The sequence below is a fragment of the Neovison vison genome, chromosome 6 (genome assembly GCF_020171115.1).
Source record: "Neovison vison isolate M4711 chromosome 6, ASM_NN_V1, whole genome shotgun sequence".
Classification (NCBI taxonomy): Eukaryota; Metazoa; Chordata; class Mammalia; order Carnivora; family Mustelidae; genus Neogale; species Neogale vison.
Window position 1 is genome coordinate 27,484,972 of NC_058096.1, and position 25,031 is coordinate 27,510,002.

General features: G+C 35.0%; 1 protein-coding gene across 3 annotated transcripts in view; it reads right to left on the reverse strand.

The window, feature by feature from the left end:
* Positions 1-25,031, reverse strand: part of USP25 (ubiquitin specific peptidase 25) — a 134,875-nt gene that overhangs the window by 38,030 nt on the left and 71,814 nt on the right. For all 3 annotated transcript variants that reach the window (XM_044251102.1, XM_044251101.1, XM_044251103.1), the window contains exons 9-17: positions 22,607-22,680; positions 18,495-18,643; positions 12,875-13,002; positions 12,343-12,438; positions 10,256-10,414; positions 9,248-9,474; positions 6,125-6,195; positions 5,261-5,489; positions 3,461-3,661 (exon numbers count right to left, since the gene is read on the reverse strand). In XM_044251102.1, coding sequence (XP_044107037.1) covers positions 3,461-3,661; positions 5,261-5,489; positions 6,125-6,195; positions 9,248-9,474; positions 10,256-10,414; positions 12,343-12,438; positions 12,875-13,002; positions 18,495-18,643; positions 22,607-22,680 — 1,334 coding nt within the window. The remainder of the gene's footprint in view (positions 1-3,460; positions 3,662-5,260; positions 5,490-6,124; positions 6,196-9,247; positions 9,475-10,255; positions 10,415-12,342; positions 12,439-12,874; positions 13,003-18,494; positions 18,644-22,606; positions 22,681-25,031) is intronic.

The following is a 25,031-nucleotide window of genomic DNA, read 5'->3' on the forward strand; positions in this document are numbered from 1 at the left end:
GTTCTCTCTCCTTCACCCTCCCTCTCACTTGTGCTCTCTCAAACAAATAAGCAAATCTTTAAAAGAAGTGTTTGAGTAAGATAGGTGAAACACAAGCAAAAGTGCAAAGCTCTTCTCTCCTTCTGAATCGTCTGTTTTAAAAATATAGCCTGGAGGGACGCCTGGGTGGCTCAGTTGGTTGGGCAGCTGCCTTCGGCTCAGGTCATGATCCCAGCGTCCTGGGATCGAGTCCCACATCGGGCTCCTTGCTCAGCAGGGAGCCTGCTTCTCCGTCTGCCATTCTGTCTGCCTGTGCTCGCTCTCTCTCTCTCTCTCTCTCTGATAAATAAATAAAATTAAAAAAAATATATATATAGCCTGGAGCCATATTGTTTACCCAGAGGTACATCTCAGAATTATCTGAAGATCTTTTTAAAGATATATATTCTGGACCCTTCCTTCAGAGGTTCTGATCCCAGCTAAGTTTTGGGTGATCTGACTTAGGTGGGGTGTGCTGCTTATACTCACAAAAAACTCCTAGGCATAGATGGTATACACCGTAGTAAAGAACTGCTGAACAGATTTCTTAACCTAAGAGTTCAGGTAAGTCTTTCTTTGCTGTAAGCAGGTTTAAGGAGGTAGCATGAAAAGGTCAAATAACTTTGGTCCCATCATTTATTACTTAGTTTCGATAAGACAAGGAATGGTTCTAGAGAAGAGAGGTCTATGGATTTCTTGGTCACATGTAAGCAGAAGTGGTGCAAAGACTCATTTAACTACTACTATATAAATCAAAATTCTTATTTGGATTATCACTCAGAAGAAACTGATTTTAATAGTTCTTATATTAAAGCTTTATTGAGAAGATTTGCAAGGAAAGAAAAATCACTGATGAATTTTATGAACAAGACTTCCTTGTATTACTTCCACTAGTCACTCATAATACTAGTGCACACCTGTGAGATTTAAATATAGGGTCTCTTTTATATGGTGAAAATATTATACCAAATTGAGCAAATTACTATGGAAACTGTGAAGAGAAGTAAGAAAATGACATGGACATTAAAGTAAAATTTCTCCACTAATGCATGGGGAGATAAATGGTTCCAATAAACATTAATGAATTCCCTTATAAAACTGTGTTAAACTGCCCTGCAACAGAGGATGGACTTCTTAATAGGATATATAAAACAATATAGTAGTAGAAACCAATCTTTCAAACAATAATCTCACTCTCCAAACATATAGACTTAGCACATTCTATTCCTATAAACTCAAAGTGTGTGCTTCTAGCAGTTCCACAGGGGACACAGCATTTTCAATTGAAGCAGTTACTGCCACTGCTTTCTAAAAACCCAAGCTGGAAGATAATTATCATAATAGTTATATGTGAGTTGACCATTTCTGTCTCCTTATTTTTTAGTTATTTTGATTCCTCTCAGAAATACATCTCCATCCCCAAATATTGTTTTTAAACTAAAAAGAAAGACGTGAAAATATATGCCTAATACCTACTTCTGTTTTTTTAAAATCACAAAACAGCATTTAAAGTATATGGTAGGAAGTATTAATCAGGATAAAGGGTATGGCGCATATAGATGTGGCCTTTTATACAGATGTAAATGGCAGGGCAAAGTTGGCTAGTCCTGTCAGACAGGAATATTAATGGGGACTGTGTATTAGTTTGAACAAAAATAAAATGTATTAAATCTGTATATTTAGTCTTGTGAGAGACAAGATGAAGAGAAGGACACCATATAGCACTTAATATGTTGGTGCCACAAAATCTAAGTGAGCCAAGAATACAGTTGCAGCTTATCCAAAAATATAGGATTCACCTTCATCTGAGTGCTTAGGTACCACTATCACTTGCGACAATCAGGCATCCACATCCTGCCACTAGTAAGATAAGAACAGCCGCAGGCAAATGGTGTACATAAAAGTCAGTGGAAGTATAACAAAGTAGCTCCACTGGGGTAAGTTCTGGGAATCTTTTGATTTGAGAGGAATATGTACAGAAGACAAAGGATGAAATCACAAAGGGATGGAACTAGCTCGAAAATGAAAAGAACTCTAATGTATACTGTGATTTGAGCACAAATATCTCTTGTCTCTTGATATCTATTGAGTCATTTCCTATGGAAGTAGACAAAGTCACTCTAAAGAAATTATATTACTGTGAAATCACAGACCTTCATGTAGTCTACACGGTGGCTCTTAATGTATGAAAAAAAATACAGTCCTGCCTCATGGCAGAGCTTACCACACTACCGATGGTGGTATTCAGATATACTATATTGCATTTAAGTATTATAATATTGGTATCTTTGTTGATATAATACCATTATCTTGGTCTTTTAAAAATTCTGAATGAATGCCTCTTAACATCAAGATCAAGGACTCACCTAATCAATTTCCATGAAAACAAGTTACCAAGTCTGGACAGATCTGTGTGTCCTATTTTATTCCAATACCACATTGGTATTGGAATATTCTCTCATCTTCCATTGAGAGAATAATTTCTTATAAAGTTAAAATGATAACACTAAAATTCACCTAAGTAATGCTGTTTGAGAAATGGTCTGTAAAAGATGAAATAAGGCAAACATCTACAAGGCTTTCTTAAAAAATAAAAACAAAACAAGCAAATGTTGCATAAAAAGGCCATTCAAAAAGATCCACTGAGTGTTAAAGCGGAAGGATGAGTTTGACAAAAATATCTGTTTATCTCTTCTCATTCCTCCAACTACAACAGAGAAATAGCACTTTTTTACAGTAGAAAATATGTTGCCCTAAAATATTAACTACTCTGTGATGATGGAAGTAATCTTTTAAAAAAATCAGAAGGCATTTATTTTCACTTTCGCTAGGACATATTTATTTTTGTACTGTGTTTAAACATTTCATTGATTTCATCAGCTAATAACTTTAGAATATTTTAAAATATTAAAATACATAATTTTAGCTAATTTTTTAAACTTAAAGATTCTAAAAAAATCAAATAACTGCTCTATAATACTAGCATAATTACACAAAATATTACATAAAGTATTATACAATATATATACAGATAGACCTATAGTGCTATTTTGTTCAAATGGGAAGTTATTGAAGTTCACTCTCTTGATAACTTTAGTGAAAAGGTTTGGATTACTTTCTGGTTTTCATGGCTTTTGTAAGCTTTTGGCCAAGAAGAGTCAGGCCTAATCAAAATGGGAAGGATAGGTAGAGAAAGAGTTAGCAGAATTATCTCATTTAACTTGAAACGGCATTTACATATGCAGCAGTGCCTGGCAAAGTGGTCAACTAAACTGTTAACTGTGGCAACTCAAGAGTGATGGAATTTCAGATGATTTTTACTGTCTTCTTCATACTTTAAAATAATTAAAGTTCTTTTTAAAATAAGCATACTTATTTTTATAATAAGTATCAATAATAAATATATAGGTAATAAAATACAACTTAATCAAAATGTACTAACCTGTTGCTACAGAAGACTCTGACTCCCTCAGCTTCTGAGATGCTAAAAGTTTTTCCTGCAAAGCTTTCTGGGCAAGTTGTGCATCCCATTCTTCTAGCTCTTTCTCAAATCGCTGGTTGTCTTCTTCAACAAAATCTCTTAAATCCGGTGGTAATGTTTCTATTCCAACAAGAGCCTGCCCAGTTTCTTTATTTAACTCCTCTGCAAATCATATTTCAAAAACTAATATAAAATTAAGAATTAAAGGAAAAATGCAAAGCTCAAAATAGGATGCATTTCAAATGGGATTTAAAGTATGAATTATTACCATTTAACAAATCAATATTAAAAACTAAAAGAAAACTCAAACTGCATGGATAAGCAATGATGCAAATATTTCACTATCTATTATAGGAAATGTTCTCGGGGTTTTTTTTAAATCTCTAGATTAAGAGAGTAAAAAAACAGAACATGATATAAAGCCAAAATCATTTGCTACTCAAATATTGACATACCACTACATTTTCTACTTTAAGAAAATACTATATGTTTGATTATTCATGAAATAAAAATTACAAAATGAGAGTAACTCATAACCTTATTAAACTCGAAACAGAACTAAAATTCTTTTTCGTCCAAAGCAGTTAAGCATAGCAATATACTTATAGGTAATTTGAAAACTAATCGATATAGCAAGATTTTAAGAACATTACAGTAGTATTTAAGAGAGTTAGTAAAACCCTACTGTACGCATATAAAATACACTGCAACTTTCAGTCATAAGCAAGTGTTGCTGAATGGTTTAACACAAAAGGAAAGCTGATTTTTACCCAGTTTCAACGAAGTTTTATTAAGTATTTTTTATATGCAAAGGCTATATTAGAATATAAGACATAAGATGATTAAGACATAGTATGACATGGTCCCTGTTTTTTTTTTTTTTTTAAAGATTTTATTTATTTGACATAGAGAGATCACAAGTAGGCAGAGGCAGGCAGAGAGAGAGGGGAAAGCAGGCTTCCTGCCGAGCAGAGAGCATGATGTGGGGCTCGATCCCGGGACCCTGAGATCATGACCTGAGCCGAAGGCAGAGGCTTTAACCCACTGAGCCACCCAGGCACCCCAATGGTCCCTGGTTTTGAGGAGATCTAAATGAAGTAGAAAAGACAAGTTGACACACAATTCAAACACACATAAGTGCCCCACAGAGGTATGCTACAAGGAAAGAGATTTTCTTATAGAGGTAAAAAAAAACTTGGCAGAGCAGATGACTGAATTCAATCTTGACAGATGAGCAGAAATAAGACAAAAGAATAAAGAAATAAAAACATTTCCTCTAAGAAATAAAAAACATAAAAACTAAAGATATAAATGTGTGAAAACATTTGATGTGAAGATAATACTACAAGCAGTTCAAGTACCAGTAAAGTATATATTGTTTGATATGGACAGTAGTTATAAATGAAGCTTGAGAGAAAGAGGCCAGAAAACGGAGGCCTTATACAGTAGGTTAAGGAGCTTAAATATGAGTCAGTGCATCATGTGGTCCTTAAAAGGGATTTTAGTGAGGACAAATAGGTCAGATTTGCATTTTATAATAGTTACTAAATAGTTAACTTTGAATACAAAATATATTCCAATTGTCAGTCCTGATTACTCCCAATTCCAGTTTCTTAGAATAAGCCAGCACACTTCCTAATCATAACCATCACCCTCTGAGTCAATTACACTTAACTAATCACACCAGAGACTGGAGTCGCATAAAAGAGTTACTTATTTAAAAATTGTTTAAAAACTACCCTATATATTTCATGTTCTTACCTTTTATTAAGAATTGTGCCTTATCATTTATGTACATTAAACAGTATGCACTGGTATTTCTATAACCACCAAAAGAGTCCCTCACTAGCTCTTCCCATGATGATTTTGTCACAGCAATATCATTGTACTTCATCCACCTGTTTTCACGATGATCAAAAATATATGCCCAGTAGTGCCCGGCATTAGCTTGGCCTTCATGAACTAAAACAGCATGTAAGCGATAAGGAACCTAAATATGAAAACAGAAGAGTTAAGCCACAGTTAAGTAGTCCATTAATACCAAATTCCATGAAACCCATAAATTGTCTGTTTGAAGAAGTCCATAGAAAACTGGCTGTGACTAAAATTTTGAAAAAATTACTCTATGAAATAAAAAGGGGGGGAGATAAATAAGCTAATGACACGTAAAGCAGGTGTATAAGTAGGATGATTTTTGAGACTTTAAAAATGTGTTTCTTTCAAATGAAGACTTATGATGAATATTTTAAATATAGCACATGATTTGTCTAAACCTTCCCAATTATAACTTGATGACTGAATTAGCAACATGGCCTACATAATGTACACCAAAAGTTAAAATGTAACTGAGCCCTATACTTCCCCCCATCTTAATATCCTCAAACAGCCATATAATGTCTCCCATAGGATTTTCTGAAAATTTTTGCTAAGTTTTACTGTAAAATAATTTTAAAAAGTAAACAATGAGAATACAACTCAATGTGGGAAATATTAATATGGAATCTTTAAAATCAGCAATTTTATAACAAAACATTAAGAAAAATTAGCTTAAGAATTAGGTTAATCATACAAACAAAAATACATAAATAATTTTGACAGTACTTACCAACTTAAAACTTAACTTACTTGGATCATAGATTTGTCAGAGTACATTAGTTCAATTGTTCGATGGATTCTGGATATGCTTTCCTGCAAATCTAAGGATAGAAGATATTATTTAACATGATTATCATCAAGTATGCTTCTACTAGACATAAGATAGGAACTAATGATTTTCCTATCAATATGTTAGAGGAATAAGGAAAAATTCCTAAAACTGTTCTTGGAAACATTACTATATGGAGTCTGTATAAGACAAAATATAGTTCTCCTTAATAAAATATATGCACCAGTCCATAACTAAAAACCAAAACAAATATGATTCACTTAGAAAATGCACTGTCTGTAAAAGTGAACTTTGTTCAAATCTATAAAGGAAAGTTTCAACAAAAATGTAACATAAAGCCCCTTACATATTTATATAAAATAGGAAAACTATGAAATAACTTTGCCACAAACTTTCTATAAACATATATGTCACTGAATCAAAATCTACCACAATCACCAACAGAAATAATGTTGCAACTCCCATTACTTATTACTTCTACCTTCAGCAGAAATCCATTCTACAAAATTACTCAGTTATATTGCCTGTAATAATTTAAAAATTAGAGACAATCTAAATACCTATTAAATGGTTATGGTTATGGAAATGGTTAAATTACAGAATAACCTATACTGTGAAGCTACTAAAAAGAATCAGGAAGAAACCATGGAAGACTATGAAAAAATATTAGTAACTTCAGAGTGGGGAAAGACCTTTTTCTAAGCCTGACAGAAGAGCCAGTAACCATAAAGTAAAAAGACCCTCTCCCCAAACTTAAGAAAATCTGTATTATAAAAACAAAACAAAACCAACACCAAAAAAAGTCAAATAACAAAGATGAGTAAGAAATTATCTACAGCATACACTACAGGCAACAGGTTAATACCCATAATGTCGAAGTTTCTATTGAGCAGTAAGAGAACAATAAATGGTTCGATATAAAAAAATGGGTGAATGTCACAAGAAATTTATAGAAAAACAGAATATTTCATTCATAATTAAGGAAATGCAAATTAAGACACTGACACTAACATACCATTCTTTTCAATGTTCAGGCTACCACAATTTAAAAAGTACCCAAGGCTAAGGAGGATATTGGAAGACAGGCTTGTCTATACTGTTAGTGGGAATAAAAACTGGTTCAATGTTTTGGAGGGAAAATGTTAAACAGTTAAAATTTAAAATATATACACTTCGGACCAGAAATGACACTTCTAAGAATATATCCTACTCAAACAAGTGTGTCAATATGTATATAGGCCAGCACTATTTGGAGTGACTGTCTGCAGTGTAAAAAATTACATGCTACTCAGATGCAGGGATATTATACAATAGTTTAAAAAATAATGCTAACAGCTGATAACAGGAATAAAAGAGAGGAAATAAATATTCCAAGGAAAATCTTACCCAGTTCATTGCATTACTATGGTCCAAAGTATGAGGTATTAAGGTTCAAACCCTTATCAGATGAATGTCTTTCAAGTTCCTCAAACTTAAAATGGCTAAAAGTGGATTCATCTTATTCCTACTTTCTCCCCTGAGGTGGGGACCTGCTCACCCACCAGTCTGCCCTTTTCCAAAGTACAATCTGTCTATTCATACCAGCATGAGGAACTGCTGGGGAATTGTCCCTAATTCCTCTCTTTCTCTCTCACCTCCTGTCAGCTTTCTCTAAAGAGTAGATCATATCTGTTCATTTCTTTCCTCCCTCAATGTCACTACCTTGGTGTCAAAAGTTTCCTAGCTTCCACCCTTCAGAATGTCATCTTAAAGCAACAAACACAACCTGCTGAGTCCAGTAGAAAATTATTTAATACCTAGTACAGTGTTCAGGAAACACAGTGTACTCAATAAATGTTCACTAATGAATTCAAATGTAAAAATGCTCCCTTAGATATGAAAAATAACTATGGGAAACATTTACAGCTACTGGTGCTAATTGTTAGTTGCCATCATGCCCTATTTATGTTATTATATTACATTATATTACATTAGGACTGCTCTTTATTTACATATTGCCTATAATGAGTCAAGTTGAGCATCTAAAATCCAACCATTCATATTGCTTAAAATAATTCCAGTCTTTTGGTATAAAAGAACAGCTCCTAGATTTTTCTTTTTTCAAAGAAAAAAATTAGGATAAAACTGGGTGACAATAAGAGGATATTATATTTTGCCATGTAAGGAAAAATTATAATAAAATCTCCCATATAATATTAACATCACTTCATTTAAAAAAAGAAAAAAGGACATTTTAACAACAGCAAAGTAGCAAAGATATAATTTCAGAATAAAGGAGAGTTCCTTCCAACAAAGGCCAGATGGCAACTTAACACCAGCACATATACACACACGTGGACTCTCACTCCCAGCAGGGCATTGTCCTTATTTTTCTTATTTTGCTACATGCCAGTTAATACACATTACAGACTGGCACTGAGCTCTCAGATTATATTTGGAAATCTCTGTTAGAGCAGATTTAAAATTAAAATTCACATTTCTGGGGTGCCTAGCTAGCTCAGTTGGTTAAACTTTGGCTCAGGTCATGATCTCAGGGTCCTGGGATCCAGCCCAGCATTGGGCTCCCTGCTCAGCAGGGAGTCTGCTTCTCCCTCTCCCTCTGCCCCTCCTGCTGCTCAATATCTCTCTCTCTCAAATAAGTAAATAAAGTATTTAAAATAAATAAATAACATTTACATTTCTAATTCTTAAATCTAAAAAAATTTTTATCACTTTAACTCATGACACAAACATGAGGAGGAGGACATAATTGATAAATACACAATTTAATTGTATGAGCTTTCACCAATAGGGTAGCTGTGAATACCAGTTTGATATAAATTTAGAGCACTAAATAAGAAAATCAGACCATCTGCTATGTCATTAATCAACTAAGTAGTCCAGAGGAAATCTGTTGTTCTCTCTGAATGTGATAATAAGATCAAAACACAGGTAGTCAGGCTAGTTTCTCTTGTAAAAAACAAAAAATAAAAAATAAGTTATAATATTTACATCTGAAGTCCAAAGGTCATTTCCCATCTCGATTTTCATACTCTACCTATCTATCTGAGGGGACGGTAGCTATGCTGTGAGAAGCTTCTTACCTCTGGTGTCATTTTCTATTTCTGTCCTCCAGCGATGTAAACAGCTTTCTAGCACAGAAAGTTCTTCTTCTGTTATGTGCCTTGGTGCTGGATGCATGGGCAAGTCTGGGGGTATCCGAGACTGGGTGAATGGTTTATGTATCACTGATCTCGCTGAAATGGCTGCTATTGATGCAGGTGATGTGCTTGGCAGTTCTGAAGAAGGGGCTCCTTGTTGTTCTGTTGTGCTGTATTTTTAAAGCATAAAATATTTATTATTAAACTTTCCAAGTGGATGCTCTAGACAAAAACTGTGCCAAACACATAGCATTAAATTGGCTTATAATTTCAAAAAGGCCTTTAAAAAAAGAGAGAAATATGTGGATTAATTTAATATCTAATGAGATTTCTATTTAATTAATATATAATGTATTATTTGTTTCAGGGGTACAGGTCTGTGATTCATCAGTCTTACACAATTCACAGCACTCACCACAGCACATACTCTCCTCAATGTCTATCACCCAGCCACCCCATCCTTCCCACCCCCCTCCTGAGATTCTTAACATATGAGGAATATATTATTATCAGGATGAAACCGTGGCTTTATAGAAGAAATGGCTTAATCACTTCAATAAATCTTATGTATACCAGAATTACATAATACTTATCAGCTTACATTATAGGAAAAACCAACTTCATAATATTTTCATGGATAAAAAGTGGAAATCTAAACCAAAATAACAATAATTTGGAACAGAAAAAAATATGATGAAAATGCCAATTCACAACCATAAAATCTGCTGAAACAGTGAAATAAGCACCCAGAAGATATATAATCTTGTAAGTGAATTTAATATTTTCAGAGTTCACTAAAATAAATCACAATGTACATTTTATAAAACCCTCTTTAAAGGTTTTATCACTTTATCAATTATTACAGTGATGTAATTGATAAATTAATTTATCAATTTATCACTGTGTAATACAAGTAACATAGCGGGCTCTTGAATCAGGACAACTTTTTACCTTGGTAATGTCTGTGCTGTGGAACCACTAGGTGGGGAACTAGCATCAATATCATCAATGGGAGACGTACAAACAGGTTTACTTGAAGCAAATTCCAGTGCGTACTGTAGAACATCTACCAAAGGGAATCGTTTGGGCCCCGAACCGTAGCTTAAATATCTGTTAACCATAAAATGTATAAATGCTTTTTTCAGTTGTATATAAAGCACATTTGGTTGTTTTTAATAACTGTTATAAAACATGATAGAAACACTTTAATAAATCTTCCTAAACAATGCAATTAACTTTGTTTTCAAATGAAGGTGTTGAAACTGAAGATACATTCAAGAAATAACTTAAATATTCTCCAAATTACGGAAAACAAAGTTGATTACAACTAAATGTGTCTGCACAGTTATAAATTTTAAATGCTGCTCTAAGGTGTAACCCAATAGGAAAATGAAAACTGACAGCTCCATTTCCTGAGACTGTTTTTATTTTTAGATGTAATCTGGTCTCATGATTAGGATGGTAACTAATACTGTCCTCCCTACATTTTACTGATCAGTTTTGTTTTGTTTTGTTTTTTAAGATTTTACTTATTTGACAGAGAGAGAGATCACAAGTAGGCAGAGAGGCAGGCAGACAGAGGGGGAAGCAGGCTCCCTGCTGAGCAGAGAGCCCGATGCAGGGCTCAATCCCAGGACCCTGAGATCATGCCCCGAGCCACAGGCAGAGGCTGAAGCCACTGAGCCACCCAGATGCCCCTGGTGACTAGTTTTTAATATGATTAATGATACCATTTAAAAATAAAAATTACTGGGAAGCCTGGGTGGCTCAGTCAGTTGAGCAGCTGTCTTCGGCTCAGGTCATAATCCCAGGGTCCTGGGATCAAGTTCCGCATCAGGCTCCTCGCTCAGTTGGAAGCCTGCTTCTCTCTCTGCCTCTGCCTGCCACTGCCTGCTTGGGCTCTCTGACAGATAAATAAATAAAACCTTTAAAAAAAGTTTAGAAATAAAAATTATTGAAATATAATACATTATTTTTGTTTAAAAAGTTTGGGGCTATTAATTTCCAAATTTACACTAAAATACTAAAATATAAATTAATTAGAGGTTGCAAACTGGCATCTCTCAGGCCACATTTCAGCCTGTAGACCTGTCTGAATTACAGAACATTTGACTGTCTAGATTCCAGCGTCTTTTGTGAAGCTCTCAAAAGCAGCGAGAGAGAGTCACATGTGGTGTCACACATGGTATCGCCGGCTTGTGTGGATGGCAGGCTCTCCCTCTCCACAGGGATATGCTCTCTAGGCTCCCCATGCTCGCCAGCTTACACCTGACTTGCTTCCCTTCTTATAAAGTTCTCCATGAGGCCCTAGTAGGCATGTGAATTTGTATTTTCTGCATCAAGGAGAAAAACTCAGTCACCATTCATTTTTTTTTTTTAAAGATTTTATTTATTTATTTGACAGAGATCATAGGTAGGCAGAGAGAGAGGAGGAAGCAGGCTCCCTGCTGAGCAGAGAGCCCGATGCGGGGCTCGATCCCAGCACCCCGGGATCATGACCCAAGCCTAAGGCAGAGGCCTAACCCACTGAGCCACCCAGGTGCCCCAGTCACCATTCATTTTAATGGAAACCTCAAGAGTGATGCTTAATTTCATACAAGAAGAAACCTTAAAATTTAGGTTAGCTTAACTTTGTTTTGTTTTTTGAAGTAATTTCTTCACCCAACGTGGGGCTTTAACTCACAACACAACACAGAGATCAAGAGTTGGATGTTCTACTGACTGAGCCAGCCAGATGGCCCTTTTTGGGGATTTTATTTTTTTAAAATTAGTTTAACTTTCTCTTTTTAGCACCATGAGCATTACCAGTAAGCAATGAAAATACATAATTTTAAACACTAAAATAATCACTAATGCCAACTATGAATTATTTTAGTTTTTAACAAAACTCAGAACTAAAACTATTCAAGCAAAATATGATCCAGAGTGATTACTACTAGAATTATAAATCACCCAAAGCAAATTTAAAATGAAAGATTCCAGATGGTCACAAAAATATGACTTCTTAGAGTTAGCTCATAATTTCATAGTTATAATACCTTTCTAGTCTTTGTTGTAATACTGTAAGGTAATCTTTAAGTCTCTTGATTTCTTCCCTCTTTATTCTTGTTATTTCTCTGTTTCTGTGCATGTATCTATCAGGAAAAAGAAAAATGACAACATTACACTTTACGTACCATGGAATAGATACAATACTAAGTCTAGCCAATACAACAAAAGATCAATTACACAACAAAAGATCGATTCATCTAAAATTTTACAGTGAGATATCAGACAACACAGGAGGAGTATTCCTTAAAATTCTTGCAGTATCAGTTGCAATACTGATAGAAAAATAAACTTTTTAACTTCCTTGATACATTATTCCCAGTAACTATACTTTTCTAAATAGAAAGAGGACTCCATTTTCCTTGACAAATAGTATTAGACATATTAAAAAAGTAAAGATTTATTCTAAAGAATTAAAGATTAATTCTAAAGAAATTAAGCAAATTTTTTTCTCTAACAATAATAATGCTTCACTAAGTTACTTAGTCTCAAAACTAAGTCATGCTGTATACCAAACCATACCTGTCCAGATACAACACCTGAGGAAATTCTAATTTGTTGTGAATTTTTTCTGGTCTTCCCAATGCCTGATTGAATTCAAATCTTGACAATTCAAATGTTAACACAGGTGGCAGTTTGGTGAACCAATGCTGAAAGAAAACAACAACAAAAAAAACTTAATGTCACCTGCTGTCTTCTCCATTGCAGTGTTAGGCGCAGGGTGTGGCACTGGTAAATTTTTATATATATCATCACAGTGCTGACACCACAAACACATGACCAGGTATGCAATTCAACTAAAGCCCAACTCCCCCGCCCCAAAGTTTTCCACACCTCTTGGAAATTCCAAGGATGGGACTTTTTTCTTTCCTAACTAGGAAAGAAAAAAATTTTCTAACAACTCTTCCACAATAATTATTTCCATTAAAATTTCTAACGTAAAGTGACAGACATTAATTAAAATTATGGCTTAGCGGCTCAAATTTTCTGGCTTCTTCAATGTTATGTCACTATTACTACCAAGAATGGTACGTATACTTATTAACCAACCACACTTCAAAAGCCTTGACAAAGAAACTTTGTAGATATAGTACACACACACACACACACACACACACACACATTTTTATAGCATAAATGATCACAATCCTTACTAAAAACTAGAAACAGATATTCCCCTGTTTTAATTTTAATTTTCCTACTGGAATTCTGACTAATTTAAGAAAAAGATCTCTTACTAATACGGAGTTTATACTAATGATAATTATATTTAAAATCTTTTTAAATGACCAGTCTTTAAAGATCTGAATGCCTCATAACTGAGCCAGTTCCTCCTACAAACTTTGGCAATTGTTCAGTTAAGCATGAAGTGTAACAAAGCTACAAAAGAGAATTATTTTCATAAAAAAGATTCTGGTTTTACATAAACATATTTTAAAGAGAAATGAACAAAAACTCATGAATCATCAAATGCAGAAGTAAAAATCATCTAATAAATATTTTTAAATGCTTATTAAAAACCACTGCAATTGCCATACATTAAAACTATGTGTGATATTTGCAAGTGCCACAAAAGGCAACCACATAAATATCAACTAATTTAAATTCAAACATCCCAAAAAAGCAGTAATAGAACACACTTGGCAAACTGGATTTGACTACGGTCTTGAAAGTTGTTACTTTTCTCTAAATAAATAAAAATGGTTATTCAAAACTATTTCTCCCTCCCAAAATGCTAAAGCTTACATGCATTGAAATCTCGAGTTAGACTTGGTGTATGTTTAACCAAACACTGAAGTTTAAGAAATGTGTTTTATACAACAATAAAACTGAAGCTGACTAGAGACAGTTACAAAAGATCTAGTACCAGAAGAATCTCTTAAGTTTTGAAATTTCTTGAGCTAAGTCTGCTTATTTATTTTATTCTCACCTGGCACTGTCAAGAATTTGCTTAATTCTCATACACATAAATAATTACTACTAAGAATTAGAACATACCCCATACATATCACAAAGAAAATTTTTCTTAGGATAATACTCTCTACTCCACTTTATGATACTAAAGTAAGTAGGTTTCAAGAACTATCATTTTCATATTTCATTGCAGTATTTTGAATGTCACCATTAAAATAAAATAGTTACATATTTTTAATTCATGGAAACCTACCATGGTCAATAGAAATAAAATCACCCAAATTGGGGGTATGCTTCTCAGTAGACCATGAAAAGTCCAGGAAATAACTTCCATACCTTAAGAAAGAATGTTCATAAAAGTTATGTAATATGTCTCTGTTGGGAATGTATTTCCTTTAACAGCAGCGACAGTTTTTTTCCTACAGGAGTGGAAGGATTTCACTTTCTTATTCTAAATCTGATGGGGATAGGAAGAGATAGCTGGATATTCCTTTAATTCATCTTAGAAAATATTAGGGGTTTGTCTACCTCTGTGATTTTAGGATTATAAGTACAGCAGTATATAACTAGAATTTTCAATATAAAACAATGAGATTTTTCTTTCAAAATATTATTTTCCATTCAATAAAAAACTGTATTTGCTTAATTGCCATACATTAAACCATACTCACAGCATGGTATGTCATGCCACAGGTCATTAAAGGTAAAAATAATGCTTATACTTTCCATGTCTCTAAACATTTTATTATTACTTATTATCCTATTATATTATATAATGAATTTACAGGAGTAATAGATTTGGGCAGTTAGTGAATAAAAACATTACATGGGAAACAAAAGTGCTCTTGAACTTATTATGATTAAAAATCTAATTTAGCAAAAATATTTTCGAGAGAGAATAAGTCATCTTTATGAACTACAATAGCTGATTTTTTATTAATATGTTTTAAATAAACCTTGCTTTTGTGAGATTACATGAATTTAGGAAGCAGGGGACTGAAAGATCAGACCTACCATTTCAAATTCCCACAGAACACCAAACAAAACCAGGATATCAATCAAGCACAAGAAGCAAACAGTTCCTATCCCAACTTGAAAATTAGTTTCAGTCATTTAATTGGGTTTACGCATTTGCCCTTCCACTCTAAAAGATATTATTTCCCATATAACACCTACATATATCTAATATGATACACGTAGGTACTGTTTCTCTAATTTAGTTTTTAAAGTCCTGCAAAGTTTCTTTTAGCACTTTGACTGTAACTCAGTTCAACTCTGTGAAGAGAAAATCAGCAGCACTTATATTTTTAAATAAGTATTCCTGGTGACCAAAAAATTCCACTTCAGACTACCCTTCATTCCTAAGCTGTCAAGGGTATTTATAGAAAGACATTCCTTGAAATAATTCTTTGTCCAACTACAGTCTCACAGAAGAATTAAATAAATTTAATTTTAGAAATATAGGTTATGTGATCCTAAGCAGGTTTTTAAAAAAATGGTATAAAGTCATATATATTGATGTGGAAGGATACTCATGATATACAGGTGAGTGAAAACTGCAAGTCACAGGACAGTGTGATCAAATATAAATACTTACATGTGCAGAGCAGTAGTCTAAAGATCACATTATTATAGTGAATACCCACACTGGAAGGAAGTGTTTACTACCTGAATTTTTTATTGCTCCAATAGGCAACCAAAAAACAAACAAACAAACAAAAACCAACTCTAGGTTTCCTGGATAGTTTGATCCATCTATAAACTGTGTACCATTTACTTAAAATTTGTGATTTAGAAAAATAGAAGTAGCTATCTTACAGATAATAATTTTTTATTTATTCACTTTTCTCTTGGTATGGCATTCCAGAAATTTAAACTCTTATAAACCACTGGATATCTTTTTTTTTTTTTTTAAGATTTTATTTATTTATTTGACAGAGAGAGAGAGAGATCACAAGTAGGCGGCGGGGGGGCGGGCGGTGAGCAGGCTCCCTGTTGAGCAGAGAGCCCGATGTGGGGCTCAATCCCAGGACCCTGGGATCATGACCTGAGCCGAAGGCAGAGGCTTTAACCCATTGAGCCACCCAGGCGCCCCAGCCACTGGATATCTTAACATGACTGATTCAGGAGACTAGAGGTCTTCCTAAATTACTTAACCAGAGCTATTTCAACAAAAGAGATGTTTCCTATATCAAAGTAAATTCAATAACGTTTACTAAATAATAGTGTAAGAGATAAGAGGTGTTATCATCAGGGACAATGTTCATTTACAAACAAGGCTTAAATGTTAATTATTGGTGTTCACAGATACTTAAGAAATACGAAAGTTATTCTGAAGGACATAATGAAAGATGATAATTTAAGGACACTACTATAAACCATCAACATAGTGTACTTTAGCCAGTGATACTCTCTTAAACCAGGCTGAATTATGACTGAAACTACTGTGTCCTACAAATCTAGGCAACTGGTAATAACAGGTAACTGAGTCTGCTCTTATTAAAACTGCTTACAAACTGTTGAATTCAGAGAAGGAGACAAATCACTGTATCTCTTAGGTTGGATGTAAAAACCTAGGCAGAAAATATATACACAGTATAGGGCATTCAGAGGCTGAAGCCAGAGATGGAGGACAAACCAGGTTTTTCTTTTTTTTTCTTTAAAATAAATAATGAAATTCAGATTCAATGTAAGAAAAACATTTTTAAAAGGTGGGAATACATAAGAAAGATTATTTAGCAATTAATTACTAAATTATTTACCAATAAAGCAATGTATATTTCATTTATAAGCTACTTTGATAGCATAAGAGGAATGTCATCCCTCCTTTTCCTGTCCAAACCCATCATCCGATATATTTAATAGAAAACAGAACACACTTTAGGCAGGGAGTCTGCTTTCCTGTTCCATTATGGGATCCTGAGAGAGTCTCAATCTTTAGAGACTAATCAATAAAATAAATAATTTAATTTAAATATTCTTAATTGGAGGTCTAGTTGGGAATTACTGATGGAGCTCTTGGGCCCACCACATTCCTACCCTGGATTCACATTTGACAACTCTGAAGTAGAGCCTAGGCATCTGCTGAGAGGCACTGATACAGAATCTATCATGGAGAGAGAAAAACTATCTCAAGTACCTTCTCTCTCGTTCCTCCCTCTCCTAATCTTTAAAAAAAAAAAAAAAAAGACAGAGAGAGAGAGAGAAAAGCCAGAAAATAGTAAATGTTATTTCTTTTTTTGTTTGGGTATATAAGAGAAGGAAATGAGGATGAAGTTAAAGAGGAAAGAATTAATTACACCTTTTTTAAAAAGCCCATATTCAGATAAAAGCAATTTATTTTCAAAGACACAAGAACTTAATCCTTGCTCAGAAAAACACAGAGATATGATAACTTAATATTTATTAAGCACCCATTTGGGGATAAAGTCCTCAGAAACTTTTCTGATGACACTGAGACATTTCCTTCATTCAGTCAATAAGTACGTAGTGTATAATTTTATTTGCAGTCACCGTACTGTCCACTAAAGATTAACAGAAGGACAAAGATGAGGATCCCTACCCCATGCACAGAGTTTACAAGTAGACAACTATTAGCAACTGCTTAGTGAGAACTGATTTTGGAGCAAATGATCTGTCCTTCGCCTTCCACTAGGATAAAACGTAAGGATGAGTATACGTACAGGAGGACGGATACACGGATACAGCTGATGGGTGGCAAGACAGAGACCAGTGGAAACAAATAAACAGGTTTACGTTCTTTAAATTTTACCTTTCTTAAGAAAGCAAGTTCTTCCATCTGCCCTGCATACACTTACACAGCAATTTTCCCCAAAAAAGGAATCTAGACAAATTTCAACACTATTTGATATAACATGTGTCTGTATAAAATTCTACCTTAATCTCAGTGTTCTCCTTCTTTACTTTCAGGACTAGCATGCTACAGTGACTGGTACCTTCCCTAAAAAGTCTAAACAGACACAACAATGTCCTAAAAGATGATTTTAATAGATCATTTTAATCTAATTGTTAAGTGAGAATTTAAAATAGATTACAGACTTTTTTGTGCCCTTTCCCAAATGTCCAAACTACCATAATTAAATCCAAACACATAATCTGAATATTCTCTCAGTTGTGAGGCAGCTATATAATTAGGGCCCTAAATTGTGCTTTATCGCACTGTAAGAAAGACCTGGGGAGAGAGGAATCATGAAGATGCTAAACTCACCTCTTGGCCTGATTTTCCTGAATTCTCTGAATGTAAGGACTCAATTTCTCCTTCAATCATAGCAGCTTCTAGGCACTCATGTAGATCTTTGAATCCATTGACCTGAAGCGGGTACTGACCAAACATTTCAGTATTTTCAAATTTTTTACCTATAGGAGAAGGGAAAGTTAACCATTACTTAACATGGTCTTTTAACCACTAAAAGTCAACATGTACATGAATTACTCCTGAACCTGAAAACCATCATTCTACGTTCCATAGGGGAGTCACTGTCATTTCCTTCTTGGTTTATACAAGCACATCCAGCCAGAGATATTAATTACACACCAGTATGTATGTAAGTAATCACATGTATATGTCTGCGTGTATGTATATGTGTGTATATACACATACACACACATACATTCTTTCAAAAAATACCTCCTAAAGACAAGACACTATGCTAAACATTGAGAATATGTACCGCAGTGAACAAAAGAGAGACATATGGCCCCTGAGCAGGAGAAAAAGTCTCAGCCTCTTTTGGAAGAAAGGCATTACATTATTTGTACATTAACTATATAAATAATTATGAACAGAAAATCATTTATCCTTGTAAGTGTCATAAAATGTGTGGTGACACAGTGCTGTGAGGGTACGAAAAGAACTAACCTAGTCTTTAGGGCCAGAGAGCAGAGCAGGGAAGACTTTGACAGCGAACTGCCATGAACACTGAGACTTGACCAGGTGGGTAGGAGTAAGCCAGGCCAGAGTGCCAGGTGCTGCGGAGAATTCGTGGCCAAGGAACAATGCACACAAAGACTTTAAGGATGCAAAGAACTTGGTCTGTTTGAAGAATTAAGGGAACATTATAACTTCGGGAAGCAAGGGGGAGATGACAAGAATTAGGTAGGGGGTCAAAATCTACAAAGTCTTATAAGCCTTTGTTAAGAATTTTTTTTTCTCAGTATATTCTGAGTATAACAGAAAGTCAGTGAATAGTTAAACCTGGGAATAAAAGGATCAGATTTACGTCTTTGAAACATCCTTATGGCTTCTCCGTTAAGTTGATGATAGGATACTATTATAGAATCCGTCCAGAAACAAAGGCAGTGTGGAATACAGTGTTAATAGCAGAAGTGCACAAAAGCAGATGAAATGACGAAGACATTTATACAAAGATTCAGGAAGGAGTAAATGTGACTGGCCGGTCGCTGGCTCACTGGCAGGGTGGGAGGCACTCGAGTGAGGAAGGTACCAAGAAGGACACTGGGTTTCTGTCATAAACAACTGACTTGAAAGGGACGCAACTAAAAAAGAGCAGAGAAATTTTTTTTTTCCTCTCGTTTTAAGGCAGTAGTGGCAATCATTATTTTAGAATAGCCCAAGGGATTTCAGGTTAAGAAGAGAGTTGGACACGAGTCTGTAACTAAAATTAATCTTCTGGTCTAAAGCTACAAATGAGAGACTCTCTGGCTACTGACATCAGTTCATCAAGGGAGTGAATGAGACTGCCAAGGGGACTTGCAGGCAGGAAAAGGGGGCGTGAGCGGAGTCCCAAGGATCTCCTACCTTTAGGTAAAAGAAGAGGCTTTAACTACAACTTCCAAGAAGTACCGACAGAAGCAGGAAAAAAAACAAGAGAATACAGTGCCACAGAAGCCAGAGAAATGTTTTCAAGGACAGAATACAGGAAAGAAGAAAAGGAAGAGAGAGTAAACAGCATGAACAGTTGATAGAAGTTCAGAGTAAGAACTGAGTGGGAGCTGGCCGATCTGAACACATGCTGGGAACTGATGACCTTAGGAAGATCCCTTTTGGAAGAAGTCTGGAGCCACGACCAAAAGTGAATGGGTTGAATAAATCGAGATTTAGCAGATAAAAACAAATGCCTCTCTTGAAAGGGGCTTAACTGAGTAAGAGTAACTGAAAAATACTATGTGAAGGGAGTTCTTTTTTGTTTAAGATGTGAATTTCCAGACCATGCCTAAATACTGATGAGGAAGACAGTACAGGGGAAGCTGAAGATACAAGAAAAAAGCAAACTAATGGAAGGGAATCAGGTCTGAGTGAAAGCATATGGGGATGAGATTCTGAGCACATATAAACAACAACCTAATAGAAGACTGAATAATTCTTTATTATCTGGAGGGACAAAATAAAAAGAATGTGGTAGAGATAGGAATGGATCGAGGCTGTGGAGGCTGAAGCTCACATATCTGAGAAAGCTATGTTATCATATGTACTATGATACAAAATTACAAACAGAAAGTTAGATTCAGGACCTCAGACAGGACCTATGACTAGATTCATTAGCTTTGCTGTAAACCCATAAAATCTGAGGGAAGGTCTTTCTCAGAGAATGAGGAACCAGAGAAGTTAGATTAGAAGTAGAAAAGATAACAACTATTATTGCAGAAAATGAGATAGAAGACAGTGATCTAACAAAACAAGTATGAGTACCAGTAGTGTTACAGGATTCAGACCAGTGAAGCTTAGTTGTCTACTACAAAGCCATCATCCATTTACGGGCAGCCCATTTAAGTGATTTTTTCCAGTAATATTCAGGTACTCAGTGCACACAGAGATATGATAAGTAACTCAGTGAGGGCCAGAGAATAGCCACAGAGGGAACGGGGGAAGGACAGTGTTAGATGTTTATAAGAAAGACCATAATGGGCAAAGGAGGAAGAAATTAAAAAAGGCCAAGAGGAACAAAATGAAGGGGCCAATGGACTAAATGTTCTGGAGAAGTTGAGGAACTTCTGCAAGGAGAGCACTTTAGTAAACAAACTCCAATTTAGAGCTGCTGGTCTAAAAGAAAGCATTAGGAAGCTATATGTAAGGGTGATTAAGAAAGGGCTGAAAAGCAAATCATTTTTACTGAAGCAAATATGTAGTTCACCTGGAAATGTATTAAAACCACTTATGTGCACAGTAGTTTGAAACAACCAGTACAAGGACTTCAACACTGATTGACAACTATTTCAATAAATCACTTTTAAGAATCAAGGTAACACAAGTAGAAAGGATATAAATAGTTCACAGTCACCACCTGACCATAGCTACTCTATTGCTTCAAACATATTACTTCAAGTAAAAATCAGTATGACAGTATGCACATCCCAAACTGGAAAGTAATGTCCTATGTAAAATATTCCACTAATTATATAATGAGTATTTATCATCTGAGGCAAAACAAAAACAGAAACAGAAACAAAAATGTACAAACACTTTGGTGTAACGTTCTCAATGCCTGACTAAATCCAGAATTATTATCTGCCTTTTTCTGAATCCCAAACTATAAAATTGTATTCAAACAAAACTTCGTAAGAATCCATTACTTAAAATTCTGAAGGAAAACCAATTTTGCAAATTTTATACTTTAGATGATTTGGGTTAACTTCCTAACAGTTGATGCACTGGGCCATTTGGAAAATTTAGAAACTTTTTCAAATGTTTCAAATTTTTTCAAAACTTCATGCTTTGGGATTTAGTAATTACTATTATTTGAAATATACTTAATGAGTCAATTACCTTCCCTTATCAGGAAAACAAAAGAATAACTATATATATAATAAAGAATAACAGACCCAGATTTTAAGTAATAGGCATTTAGGAAAGGTAGAGGAAAATCACCCTTAAATGATTTTTTAAAAGATAAGAGTGTGATTCTTTCTTGAAAACTAGAGCCTAAAGAATTTCATAATCACTTGAAAAGTGTAATACCTTGACTGTACTAAATTGCTAAATTGTTAAATGCAACTTTCAACATTCATAGAGTAGAAACTCTCAAAAACAGTTAACCATCATACCAAAACCAGTATTCAACTCCAATATTACTTTCAAAAGCCCCCTTAATCCTTATACACCAAATCACAGAAGCTTTCCCAGGGAAAGAATATCAGGATAAAAGTATCAATTAGCATGTGATAATGTACCCTGTACCTTCCTTTTCATTCACTCAATTCAACCTTTCCTTATAAATGATTAGTAGCAGCAATGCAACAGAAACTACTAGACATAACAAATCAAATTAAAATTAAAAACAATTCAAAAAGTCACTATCAAAACAAAAGTTAATACATAGTATCCCTTCAAATGTAATAAAGAGTAAACATGTGTGACCATACCTTCAAGTACTCCCACAGCAAGGAACCTTCCATAGAACAACTCTACCATAGGGTTCTTTGGCTTTTCTTCATCCCTAAAGCATGGTAAAAAAAAAAAAAAAATGTGGTTATAATTTTTAAACCTGTAAGTAATAGAGAAAACACTCAAGGAACAATAATACATGCCAAGATGGTAACATCTGTGTGGCTGTCACTCACACAGTGCTGCTACCTGCTGACATTACCTTGGTCAAGGCACTTATTACATGGATTCCTCCATTTCTTCACCTATCAACTGAGGATAATAATAGCAACTGAATTCAAAGAGCTGTTGTAAGGGTTGAAATGAGTTGCTGCATGGGACATTACAAGAGGACCTGACACAGTCTGTGTTCATCGAGTGCCTGACCTTTCTATTATCATTGTTCATTTCAACCTCACACTTTTAGTCTTGTACAATACATGCTTACTTGGACTTGCTGGGAGGGAAAAGAAAAGCCACTCTTAGAGTAAATTTCTGTAAATCTTTAATATATCATTTCCCACATTTAAATAGAAGAGTGGGAGCACCTGGGTAGCTCAGTAGGTTAAGCCTCTGCCTTCAGCTTAACTCGTGATCTCAGGGTCCTGGGATTAAGCCCCACATCGGGCACTCTGCTCAGCGGGGAGCCTGCTTCCCCCTCTTTCTCTGCCTGCCTCTCTGCCTGCTTGTGATCTCTGTCAAATAAATAAAGTATCTATTAATTAATTAATTATTTAGTTAGTTAATTAATTAAATAAAAGACTGAAGACCATTCAAACATAACAACTTTCACCAATGAAGGAGCAAAACACCAGCTTTGACCCAAAGCAGCTCAGGAGCTACTCCATCCTTCATGTTACAGGAACAATTAGCCATTAGTGAATTTTCCAAATTCTTTAACATACACATTTTTTTTTCTTTCTCACTTGAAGCAAGCAGAAGTTAATTTTTAAACCTTTTTTTTTTATGTTTTGCTCTCTGTGGTCTGAAAACAGTTTATGTTGGTACTACTACATAAAAGTGTGTGGTATCCACAACTGTGTACTCGTGAATTTTGTGTTTGAGCCAATAAAACCGATTTGCTAACAAAAAAAAAATGGTAAAGACATGGTCTCTTTCTAAATGTATTACATGCATCATCATTTACTCCTTTAAACAACTGGCGGGAAGTATTTCACTCAAACAATGCTCTGAGGTAGGACGGTAGTTGTTAGTGATTCTCAAAAAGATTTCTGGCCCTCTACTTCTAGATATGTGTTCAAGACATACTTTCCCACTCAAGTTTTATTTAAATTTTTAAAATCTGAATTGTGCTAAGATACATACGACACAAAATTTACCATCTACCCATTTTTAAGTGTTTGGTGGGTCGTGTTAAGTATATTCCTACTGCCGTTGCAACCAATCTCCAGAAGTCTTCTCATCTTGCAAAAGTGAAGCCCTACATTCCCGGAACAACTCCATATTTCTCCCTCCCCCTGAGGCCCTGGCGAGCACCATTCTTACTCACTGTTACTTCGAGTTTTACAACTCCTGACACACCATGTAAGTGCCATACAGTGTTTGTGTTTTTGTGACTGACTTATTTCACTTGGCATCCATGTTGTAGCATGTGTCAGAATCTCCGTTTTTAAGGATGCTGCACTGCACGTATGCCACATTTTGTTTATCTGTTCATCCACGGATGTTGGGTAGTTTCCACATTTTGGCTATTGTGAATAATGCTGCTAGGAACACAGGCGTACGAATACCTCTTCAAGACCCTGCTATCAATTCTTAATATATACCCAGCAGTAGAATTGCTGGGTCATATGGTTAATCTTTTTCTCAGCTTTAGTTTAAAGTAACAATGTGATGTTTGATACACATTGTGAAAGGATCCCTCCCTTAAAGAGCAATTCTATTTTTAATCCTTTGAGAAGCCACCATGATGTTTCCCATAACAGCTGCACCATTTCACATTCCCATTGACAGTGCATAAGGGTTCCAATTTCTTCATAACCTTGCCAACACCTGCAATTTCCTGGGGCTTTTTGATAGTAGCCATCTTAATGGGTGTACGGTGTTCCCACTCACTTTGAAGTTAGGCAGACCACACGATTTGCTGTGCCCAACAAAATAGGAGCAGAAGTACTATGTGGTAGGAACTCTGAGAACCAGTGTTATTTTTGTTGCCATGGAAACCCCAGAAGGGGTGACAAGGGGGAACATCTGCGAGCCGAGGGCCCTGACTGAAAGAATGAGGAGAGCCCCTTGTTCACATGCACTGGACACATCCTCTAACAGTAGGATATAAGGCTGCAAAACATTGGGGTCGTTGCCACTTAACTATCTAGACCACTCTGACAGCTAACATTCCCACTACTTGTATTTTACTGACAGTCAAGTTATCGAGCAGGTTAAGTCACTTGCCCAAATCCACAC